The sequence below is a fragment of the Limulus polyphemus genome, unplaced genomic scaffold (assembly GCF_000517525.1).
Source record: "Limulus polyphemus unplaced genomic scaffold, Limulus_polyphemus-2.1.2 Scaffold2739, whole genome shotgun sequence".
NCBI lineage: Eukaryota > Metazoa > Arthropoda > Merostomata > Xiphosura > Limulidae > Limulus > Limulus polyphemus.
Window position 1 is genome coordinate 31,995 of NW_013668349.1, and position 12,900 is coordinate 44,894.

The 12,900-nt window shown below is 30.1% G+C and overlaps 1 protein-coding gene across 4 annotated transcripts in view; it reads right to left on the reverse strand.

Annotated features, from left to right (window-relative positions):
* Window positions 1-5,680: 5,680 nt before the first annotated feature.
* Window positions 5,681-12,900, reverse strand: part of LOC106467788 (mitochondrial glutamate carrier 1-like) — a 53,399-nt gene continuing 46,179 nt past the window's right edge. For 3 of the 4 annotated variants that reach the window (XM_022395978.1, XM_013928166.2, XM_022395979.1), the window contains one exon: window positions 5,681-9,818. In XM_022395978.1, coding sequence (XP_022251686.1) covers window positions 9,808-9,818 — 11 coding nt within the window. In that variant the 3' untranslated portion in view covers window positions 5,681-9,807. The remainder of the gene's footprint in view (window positions 9,819-12,900) is intronic. The other variant, XM_022395977.1, reaches the window with a different exon arrangement.

Genomic DNA, 12,900 nt, shown 5'->3' on the forward strand with positions numbered 1-12,900 from the left:
ATATATATATATATATATATATATATACACACACACGCATACACATAGTTCTGTTATTTTGATTTACGCAATAAATTTAATTACCAAAACAATTATAATGTATAGATGCTGTTGTGTATTTATCGAAGTTGTAAATACTAATTTTTCCAGTCAGCCAATAATCCTTACAATATATATATTTGTTTCAATAATTATATTTACCTACTCATTCACTTGCACTAGATTAACATGGTTTCACTCTGTTACAAAGTGCATAGAAATATGGAAATGAATTTATTTCTTTTACAAGGTATTTACATTCATTTTTAATGATTTATAATATGAGAATTACCAGAAAATATTCAAATTTGTTATTTAATATATGTTGTGGAAACTCTTGTTACTAAAATTGAGTATTTGGTGCTGCATATAGCGACTACTTTTGTCATCCACAAAGTTATTAGGATCTTAAAAATCTAGAAATATAAATTTGTTATATATATAGAATGGTCTATGTAGTCTCTAGGTTCAGAACTTACCTTGCATCATAATAAAACATTACTCGGCCAGTTAAGTTAAAGTTGTTTTAAATAGTTATGTCAAGTTTATTAAACTTGGACTTAGCATAAAACCTATGATGAATTTTGTTGTGGATTGATACTCTGATATGGTACTGCAGTATCCTAAAACCTGATTTGCTTGCACAAGTAACTATATTTATAAGAGATCAAACTTCTCTAAATTATAAATATACTACTGGGACACTTCAGTGAGGTCCAACTCTAGTAATGGAATAATCTTTCCATTCCTTCATTATGCAAATGGACAATGTTTATTTATAGAATAAACTCTTGAAAAAAAAGTTTGTAAGATTGATTTAAACATAAGTTCTGGAGTTTTGGCATTGTAGAGAAGATAACAAACAGCATCCCATATTCTTAGAGAACTTGTTAAAATTTACTAGGTTTTATTGGAGACCAACATACAATTCACAACAAGCTGGACCAGGCAGAAGTTGTTTTATGTCATCTGTGCTATATTCAAAGGATACAGTACCAAATTGTTCTTGTAATACTTCTGTTCATTTGTTTCATAGAAATTGAAACTTAAATTTGTGGTCAATTCTGGATTTAAAAAACTAATTGTACAGAAGATGGCTATATCAGGATTACAGGTGGACTCTGTGATCATCTTACAATAAGGGATGAAGCATGTATATGTGTATCTATGTATATGGCTAAAATAATAAATACAATGTGGTGCCATCTATAGAATGGCACCATAAACTAAAAATCCATAAAATTTCTCATGTTGAGTATTCAAGATTCAGACAGAAAAATAACTGCTATGTGCAACAACCATTTCTTTATCATAAAACACAATTTTAAATAAAACTACTCTTCTCGCAACAAGAACATGACTTTCATTGGGACTGTAAGGTTTGATTATATGTTAAAAAAAAAAAAACTTATTTTTTCAATAAAGGGTACCACTTTCAATATATAAAAACATTTCAGTTTATATCGGCATAAACTGAACACTTTTTCCTATATTATTTCCCAGAAAAATCCATTTTTAGAAAATATTTACTTTTTCTAATTGTTTTTCAATGGGGTATGAGTAATAGTTACTAGCACAAACAGCCACTTGAATTTCTGCTAATTATTATAATTATGAATAATAAATAATTTTAGAGATTTAAAAGGAGGAGAGTTAACCTTCCACAGCAATTGAACATTTTCACCATTTAGCAAAAATTTGTTCATCTCTCATAGGATTTCTTTTAGCTGCTTCATGTCTCATGTTAGATGAGGGTTTGGGTGAGATCCTTTCCTGATAATACCATCTCTTCATGGCATCAAGTTTTGGGTAAAAATGTGGGAGCCAAAGTTGGTAATCAAGTAAGTGCTGGCAAATTTTGGTTTTGGGGCATAGAAAATTCTGCTGAAGACTTTGAATGTTTTGGTTTCTTCCTGGGGTATTTTATAATCAAGTTGTGTGTTGCAGACATGGGAAGACCTTTTAGTCACAAGAACTAAGGATCCCCTTTTTTTTTTTCTTTCTTAGGAAACAAATATCAGAAATGGTTTATTAACATGTCTTGCACTATTTAGTAACATTCTACATCAATGTGTTTACAAACTGAACAAAAGGTAATACTGAGAAGCTTCAGTAAAACTTTTAAGCCTATTAATCTTTTAACTCTTTTAAAAGTACATTCTAATCAAAACCACATAAATCATTGGGTGTACCATTTTTATGGTATGATATAATCTAACATTCAGTAGTTTACACAATGAGTTCTCTGGGTGGTGGTGTAAGGTAAACCATTTTTATCAGTCAGTGAAATCTCTTGCATTTACAAGTGTTTCACTAATGAAAATGTATCCTTCACCAGTATTGATGAAAGTCACAAATATACCATGATTTCCTTTGATTGCAGGTGTAAACTGAAATAGTGGTTTGAATTTATCTTTTAACTGAACAAATGAACAAACTTTGATTGTGGTTTCTGTATTACTTCCATGTGTATAATACATAATGCTCAAGTACAAAAAAAAGGTGCCAGAATGCACTCTATCATTCCAACAGTAGGTAAAAATGAATTAAAAATAGCATACTTCTACCAATTTTATTTTTAATTACAACTTAAAACAAAATGTATACAATATAAATTAAAACAAACTAAAAATGTTTGAAAACTATGGTTTTTGTTGAGAAGACATTTTTCACTTTTTATCTACTGTTAGTATTGCAAAACTAATCAAGGTTATAAATAATAATGACCCAGTGTACTTTAGGTGTAACAGAGCAAAAAAACAGTATCAGAGTAAGGATTTGCCAATTGTTTTACCAATAGTGGGGGTATTAGTTCCTTTTAAAAAAAACGATATATATAGTAGCTCCTTTCACATCCTATGTTTGAGCCTAACTGTAATTGTAAATTGAATCATGTTTATGAAGAATATTGCATACACACAAATTAACAAAAATCCATTTTTTGTTTTATACTCGAGCAGCATAAGTTTACTTAAATGTATGGCCCTTACAATGAATAACCTGTGTAGTAAACAACAAAAATTGATGTTAACCTTCATGGATGACTACTAGTACACAAAGTTGTAGTATCCACTACCATTATCATCACTATCTACAAGCCAGAAAACTCTACTCCATCAATATCATAATCAAATAATTGAAGGTAAAATCTAGTGGAACAAAGACTTTTCACTGCAATTCATGTAACTAAAAGTAGTATTCTTGCTGGCCACTGCAATGTGTATTAATATATACACACAAAGGCTAACTCAGGACAGGTACAGAAGGCAACATTTACTATAACAATCAAAGTTCATGTTCTGTACTTTCTTTACATTCCCACGACTGAAGATGTAGTGTCAGTGCACTCATCTGGTTCAAAAAAAAAAGAGTGGTTTTTGTTAGCCTAATGGTAAGATGGAATTCTTCCTGGGAATGTAGAATGACATAAAAGGTAGGTACAACATCACATTCATTTAGACAGTGGTTGTTGTATTGTATGTTTTAGCATTACAGTATTGTTTTATTCAAATGCACAGCCTTTCAACAGTTGATCCAAAGTATCTCTGGTTGGACCTCAGAGATATGAACTCGCCAATAACATGATATTCAATGGTTGTCGTCTTTGAAGTGGTAAGGATTGTTGAATATGAGGTGCAATAAGAATTTACTTCTTTAGCTTAACTACCAACATCTGTAGCTTTGCTATCATATATGGGTTGGGAAACCAACTAATAGCAACATCACAATCAAAATAAACACACAAAATACAGTGAAACAAAGTCTTTTTTTTTTCATTGTAATTTACTGCAGCCAGAGTTATTTCTTTTATTAAGAGCAAAATAAATGGATTCTTCTTTACAATTGGCTGGTTTGATGGTAGATATAGGGTATTTAAAAAAAAGTACAGTACTTACCATCTGAAAAGATATAACATACAAGTATTTTCATACAATATCTTTACAACTTTCAGTGCTAATCTACATGGCTATCAAGTAAGATTTGCAAATTCATGAAATATTTAAGGGGTAGTAGATATCATATGTCATTATTAGTTATTTATCCATTAGTATTACGTCTATATGTTATATTCATGCAGACACTGTGGTATATAAGTATTGAAAGTTCAATTTCTCATTCAAACACAACAGATTTGTAGAAGAGCCAGTAGACTGTTGCTCTATTTTCATGCGTGCTTTCATATCTTATTACAGATGGTTATCCCACACCTAGTACATCTTCAGAAATGCATCATCCTAATATCAGTAAAGAACCTTATAATCTAATATTCAGTAGTTTACACAATGAGTTATCTGGGTGGTGGTGTAAGGTAAACCATTTTCATTTGTAATGATCAAATCTCTTATAACAGCTGTGTTACTGTTTTGTTACTATTACCATTCCTAGTGCTCCAAGGAAACTGGTGGTGGTTTTATAAAATGTACATAACTAGCATATATGTGATGATTACTTGAGTTTGCCCACTAGACCATCTTATACAAAAAATAGTGCCCTTAGCTTACCGAGATCCTGTTAATGGTCTACTTTCAGACTGCACAATCATCAACCAATGATTTCAAATGCTCAAGTAACCATTATGCGTTCTCAGATGCAACTAAAGTAATAGGAACCACATAACTAGTGTGTTTTCTTTATACAATATACAGATAACTATCAGTTTCATGAAATATTACCATCACTGTGGTAATTTGGGAAATTCAGCGTAAATCCATAAAATGCCTCTTGTACATTAGAAGAAAACTGAATTTTTATGTTGAAACAAAAAATTTTGAGAGAAGCCAGTAGATTGTTGCCTTGCATGCTCTCGTAATTAGTTGCTTCATCCACAAGTTTAATTTTGTGAACATCACTAAAATATTTACATGAATTTTGAGATATGAAGCAGCTTTTTAAAAAGTTGAAATTTCTTATATCACAGTAAGCAAAATTAAATGGTAGAAAGTAACTATTTGAAACTCTTGAAGTATGACATTATGTAGGCTAACAGGAAACTTTTATTTTGAAATCAGTTTTGGGCTATTTTAGAAAAAGTTCTGAATAACTATATATATTGCTTTTTCTTGTAATAAATTCAATGTCCAAATGAAGATTAGACAGTTAATTTGCGGAATTTTGAAAGTTACCATCCTACCGGTCTTCTGCTCATGTGTAGGTATCATTCACATGTATGCTACCCAACAAGGGGGACTTGACTTGCACTGTTTAAAGCACACCTCTAAAAATGACTGTCAGCTCAAGATGAAAAGTTACTATATCAATCTAGCAAATCGTAATGAGATCAAAGGCTACCTTGAATGTCTTATATTCATATCTTGGTCTTCTAAATCCTAAACATATGTTTTTGTTTTGAGTGCCATTTGTGTCACACAATTATTGTTGTACACCAATTACTAACACACTTTTTCATACATTCTCCTCAGAGGTCCTTGACCAAAGTGAAATTCTCACTCTATGAAATAGGAATCAATTTTTACAAAAATTTTCCCAAGACATGAAAATTAAAAATTACCAATATATTACCTGAAGCATATAAATAAGTCACGAATTATACAAATTAAGGAAAATGTAACCAAACCACATACATGCAGAATTTTTTTTGCTTCAATGTGGCTACTACTTCTTTAAAAAAATACAACTTGTGTACAATAACAAAATTTATTATGTACTTATACAGATTACATAAATTTTTAAACAGCTACACAAACAATCACTCTATGCCATCAAGATATGATTAAAAAGTTCACCCAACAAAGAATAACAATAACACTTAGCTTTCTAGTATGTAAACAATGTCAATTCTGAAGTTGACTCATAGAATGTTAATGACATAATGTCAGCAGATTCAACGCTACCACCAATGCCATTTAATAGAAGCAACTTAGAATTATAAATTGTACAAACTAAAAAAAAATTTATAGAAATTTATTTATATATATTTAAACGAGTAAAGTGTTCAGTAAGATGGATTATGAATAACCCTTCTAACATAACAATCAACATTTTATTCATTTAATAAAACTAATGTATATACTGAGGCACACAAATACAAGACTGGCTTTCTACACAAACATTAAGCATCCTTCTTTCATTCACCATTACTTGTTACTCAAATATGTCATTCCAACGAAATTTACCTTTTCTAAACATGGAATAAAACTAGCATGTCTCCTGACCAGTCCACTGATTCTTAACAAATTTTAAGAAAAAGGAGGTATAAATCTAATGAATAAGCTGAATCAGTCTCTTTCCACATGTATTTGTGTGTGTTGGAGTGAGAAAGAATAAAAGACATTTAATAATATAATGTTTTGAGCTAGAAATTTTTCAGTTAAGAAAATATCATACACAACTTTATTACCAGTTTTTTACATAAAATTATTTGGCTGAAGCTTTCAGTTATCATTATGATATGTTTTGATATAAAATGTTTTAATGCCATATAATTAATGATAGTCTAGATTATTTGAAATTCATAAAAAATTGGGCATTATCATCATTATGATAATCCATTTAAACAAAAATTATCTGACAACTAGATGAAAATATGTTTAAAAGATGATTGTCTACTATTGTGTTGATACATCTAATTATATGGGACTAAGAGATGAAAGGTATCTTTTGTTACTAAGTGAACTGGTAACATACCAAAAGTTAACTGTTAATTTGTCATTTTTATTTTTGGTATATACATCTGTATAAATTTTACATATATAATGATACAGGTCTGTGCAGTATGGAGTTTTTACAGTTCTTTTGACTTTCAAGAACAAAGATCTGCACCAGATCAACGAGTCACGATGCTGAGTGAAGGTATAAGTAGTTCTATATGATACAAAGAAAGCAAAACACAATATTCAGAACAAATACTAAAACAATAAATAGTGATTACCATATTTGTATTGAAAAGAATTCAAGTTTCATACAATGGGGAATTCAGACCATTATATCAGTAGTTATCACTAACTGAGCATAATTTCATTAAAAAAACTCCTTTAAATGCTTAAACTGTAGGATGTGCTCTGTGTTTACTAATATGTACATCTAAAACCTGAACTACATTTTTTCAGATCTTTTAACATGGTGCAGAAATGAAGTATGAGCAGTACTGTTTGTAAATTATAAAAAAAATTATAACAACCAAAACTTACCAATTAATATCTATGCACCATCAATATAAAACCAAACCTTACAAAAATTTAAACATACATATGTATCATCAATATAAAACCAAACCTTACAAAAATTTAAACATACATATAACATTTACTTTTCCCATAATATTTTGAGATATTGTGTAAACATTTCATATATAATATCTAAAAAGAATGTTAACATTAATTTCATTTTTGAAAAACAAAATTCAATACCAATTCATCATTTCAAGTCCAACTTCATATATCATCCTTATAACAAGAACCACAAATAAAACAATGAATAAATGTTATTACAATGACCACAGGTTTTCAAACTGTTATAACATAAATCAAATTCTTAACTAAAATAACAACATAGAAGAATCTGTCAACAAAATAGTAATCAACTTGATAAAATCAATCATTACTTACTCATAGCATTGGTTTGCATTATAAAGCAATCTTCTAGTTATAGTAACAAAATTTTAAATATTTTTTGAAGCCCCATTAGAAATATTATTCTATGTAAAACCACAATAAGTAGTAATTTCATTCCAACTGTAGACATAAATCAAGAGATCACACACAAAATACAATCCTTAACTCTGAATGCTTAGTAAATAGTTGCTAAAAGGATATTAACCTCAAATAACTGTTTAAGTATAACACAATAAGATGTTTTCCTGAGATATCTTAACAAGTCATACATCTTCTGATCCCTTTTTTGATAGTTTTAGATAAAAATATTAAGCAAATAACCTTGATTAAAAAAAAAGATCTTATATTCATTTTAATGTGTTTTTATGAAGGCATCTGAATTTTACACAAATTTGACATTACTGAAGTTTTTCTACACACTGTGACAGAAAAACTCAACTGGTATGCCCACATAGCATTACAATAATTTTTCAATTTGCAGAAATTATTGAAGTATTTATCCAAGCTTACAGGATAATGATACAAGCCTTACTTCAAGAAAATGTGATTTTAAGTTTCTCAAACAACTTGGTTGTCAAAACCAACCACTTGCAGCAGGAATTTTTCAATGGACTATTATCAATAGCCTTATATTTCGAATTATTTTGATGGTTAGAACACACAAAAGAATGAACAGACAATTTAAATGCTTGCTATGTTGGAATGCAAGTCATCATTCAAAAGAATAGCAAACTTCTGGAATGAAGCAGTAAAACCAATGTAGCATTACATCAAATATAAACAGATACTTAAGTTAGATTTTTATTCTTATTTCATTTCTTTGTGAAATATTAGGGTTGAAGTATATTATACTTTCTATTATATAAGGGATTCTAGTAAATTGTTTATATAGAATAATGTGAAAATTGTAGAAAAAATCTTTGACTTTCAGATTTTAATGCAATGAAGAACTCAATATCAAATGACAATAAATTCAAAGTGGCCATAGTTAACTGAAAATTTTTATATTAACAAAAAATCATCTTACAAAAAAAAATAGTTTCATCTATTCTAACAATTTATTCATCTTAAATTTGCTTTATGTTCAGTGGTATATTTTATTAGTTTCATAAAGATTACTTGTAATAGCTGACAAACAGTTGAAATTTCCAGTATTGCTCAGCTGCACAAAGTCATATACGAAACAGACCAAATCTTCATTAAATAAACTCTACAGAACATTTAGTATTAAGTTTCTCACACCACACACTTCACAAAATACATTTCAACAGCAACAGCCAGCACCTTTCTATAGTTTTTAACATTATTCACACATTTAACCAGGTGGAATTTTGAGAAGACCACTTGTCCAAGATGAACTTTCAGTACTAAAAATAAATTACTGATAATTAAAATAAATAATTCTCTTAATATATTTTGACAAGTTATTCTTATTATGGCTAATTCTCACTATTTTAAAAGCTTTAAACAGGAACTGATGCACATGGGAACCTCTCTATATACATATGTTAAGTATTAGTATGTTTGAATACATTTAAAATTCCACATGCTACATGCCAATCTTTTGTTTCTAATGATAGGTGTAAATCAAAGAATTTAACTTTTAATTTTTTACCATAATAAAGACATTATTTTTCAGAAATAGATAACAAAGGGATGAGGTCATAAAAAATGGAAATCAGCTCACTGCATATATAAACATCATCGATCATAATTATACAATTTTTTTCTACTTAGAAGTCTTGAGAAACAAAGAAAACAATTCTTGCTTTCAGATTCCATATACACTCACATTCATATTATTAAACTCTATTCCATATTTGACAAATCTAAAATGTTAATATTATATTTTAAATATAAATTTATGATTGTAAACAAATAAAGACAATGGAAGTCCTATATTTGAAAATATATTATGTATTTTACTGTCATTCTCAGACTTTTATTTTTTGTGGCAACATAATACTTTGAATTGTGACAAAAGGTGTGAATTTATCCATAAGTGCTCCAAAAATGGACATGAACAAAGAAAGCTGTTTGCTACAAAACTTATTGCTATTCAGCAGCACTGTGATTAAGGAGAATTTAAATCCTATTTAATACCCCAGTGGGTTGTTTTACTGGCAAGATTAAAACTTGGTGGAATGGAGGAGACATTTCTGGCCAAGAAGTGGTCAAGTAAATTTTCTCATATCTTCTACACGACTACTGAAAATAGAATTACAATATCCAGATGTTAAAACAAAACACTGACTAGATATCTAATATACTTACAAGTAAAACAACATTACTTTTAGTGAAGGTTAGCAGCCATGTTTCTTTTTATTAATAATTTTATAATGAAAAGCTAAAAAAACAGTAAACAAAAAAAAAAAAGAAACAAATACCAGACTAACTGGCAAAAAAAAATCCAAAGTTCTGACTTAACAGGGAAAGTAAAATTACAGAAGTAGACAAGGTCTCAATGTAATCAGATATAATGGCATATGCAAGTCAAATGACTCATATTCACAGATGTGGCAGCCTTTACAATGACAAGAATGTGAATGTTTTAACATAGTTAGTACAGTTTAAAAGAAATATATTTGGAAAAAGCTAAAATAATTGCCTAAACTTCTGGTTCTATTCAAATTGTCTAGCTTTTCACTTCTAGGGGAACACACATAGTTGAAAAAAAAATCATGGCTTAAATGGCCATGTTACACCAACTCTGGTTTCAATACTACTGTACAAAACCATGGTTACAACAAAGACAACATACTCTCAAGTGAAGATGTATTATAATCATCTTTACAGTATTTAATGTGAAAACTAATAATTGTAACTTCAGTTGTCTAATTAATGTCTAGAATTATTAAATATTAAAGCTACACAACAAGCTATGGGAAATTAAGTCCCAGATTTTAGCATTGTAAGTCTGTAAACTTACTGTTGACTCACTTAGAGACATTATTATATGAGGTTTATAAATCCAGATAAGAACTATCAATGAATCACAAATGAAGGTTTAAGAACTACAAATTCAAGTAAAACTATTTCTGTACAGTTTACATAATCTCTGCAAACTGGGAACCCATACCTTTAAGCTGATAGCAATAGTAATGTCTGTAAGTACAAGATGCATTCAAGCAACCATTTTGCAGAAAGAAAAGCTTCAGCAACTACTTGCCCCGAATTCTTAAAACAACCATAATTAGTAAGCTACCTCTTAAGAACAAATGATCCAAACTTGTATATATAGTTTGAAAATAAGAGGTATTTGCTAATCAATTAATCAACAGCCTCCACAAATTGATTACATTTTATTAATTAATTAGTACATTGTTCCTCAAACCATGGTAAATACAAAGGAAAAAGGTTTCCAGCAAGGTGCTTCCAGCCATTCGCCTTTCCTCTAGTCAGGAGTTAAAAAAAGGTTGGTGGCAGATGCTGCCAGACAGTTGCCTTCTCACTAATATGCAGTTTAAAAAGAAAAAAGAATGTTTGCAGCATATGTTATCAGCAAGATGCCCTCCCTCTAGTCAGCAGTTCAAAATTAGTGGCAGTGGAAGATAGCCTAAGTAGCTTTGCCATAACAAAGACATGGCAAGAAAGTTTTGGTGGCAATGGAAATCTAGCTCAATACCCTTGAATTACGAGTCCCCCCCCCAAAAAAAATACCCAAATAATCAGAATCTTAATTCTGATTAATCGGTAATGCTAATTTTGAGTAGTTAATTCTTTTCATGACAATTGATAAAATCAGAATTTCAATTAATCGACTGTTGAAATGATAGAAAAGTGTAATAATCAAAAACAAATTTTGATTAGTTGATTATTTTTGTTACAATAAATTTAATCATAACTTTGATTAATTTATTGTTGAAAGAATCAAAAGCAGTAGTAGCAGGAACACTCATTTCAGCTAAACTATTAGCTTATGTGACATTAATTGATTAAATCACCTAGCCTACTTGTACAAAACATGTTTGTAGCCATTTACAGAAACAAGTAGAGGAATTTAACGATTTAAGCATAAGGTACCAAAAGAAAAAGTGAAATGCTTTAGTTACACATGTGCTTCAAATAATATGGTGGTCAAGATGGTTTTCTTTATGAAGAGTTCATAAGAAAGAACATAGTGGGTATCAATAATTAATTCGATACATAAGTGAGTAACCTACATTATAGACAAATTTGTTAACATAAAATGCATGAACTATGAAAATACATTATAAAGGTGTCAGTAAGGTGAGAATAATAAGTGAAATCCTATAAAGTTGTCTCATTACAGTACTTTAAGTTCAGTTGTCAAAGTCATGCTCATTGTAAACATGAAAACAAAAACATGCCCTTTTCTTTTCAAGATAAGTACATGGCTTATGTGAGGCTGATGAAACTGAGGCAAAGCCAGGTACACTTGGTACCCCAAATACAATTTGGGTCTTCCTTCCACCAGCACCTTTAAAAATGAGATCACATTGCATAATGACCCACCTTATGATTTTTACCCCAGTGTTGGAGGTTTTTGTGGCCGCATCTGTACTTTTTTCCCCCTTCTCAACAAAATTACATTTATCTCTGAGGAATCAAACCCCACCTGTTCAAACAAGAGCTCTCCATTATTGGGAAAGGCAAACAAACTTAACCATATCATAGGAAAAGTGTGTCGATTCATTTGAGTGTGGGTCATACTCAAGTTCAGGGGTGGTACAGAGATTTATACAAGTTAGTAAGAGTTTACTTTCCTTGCACATAAGAATAAATCTTCCCTTACAACATCACTGGTAAGAGTGGCAGGACTTTGACAGGTAAAAGTGATCGCCACTGTCAAATAAATCTACATATGCATATTTTTTATAATTTTTGACTTACAGACTGACTTCTATATTTTTTCACAGCTTGTATTTTTTATTGTTTTTCTCTGGATTTTCACGATTATTGTCAGGGCCGTCTTATCGCATTGGCACACTGGGCAGTTGCACGGGAGCCCCACGATTTAATTTGAAAAATAAAAATTGAGGTTCATATTATTAAATAGCAATGAAGTTAATGTGAAATTGGGGCCACCTTACCTGGCCGGCACAGCAGCAGTGCAGCACTCCAGCACTTTTTGCATTTTTGTATACGTGTTTTTGCATTTTTATATACGTGTAATATAACACAAGCAGTCCTAATGCAAATGTTCAAGAGTAGTTAAAAGTTGAATGAACTCTCAAACAGCTCACAGTATGTAGCTGATATATAATAAACAAATAGTGCAACCTCTGCCAGTGTTATTACTCCAAGGCCTAATTATAAGCAAAAATAC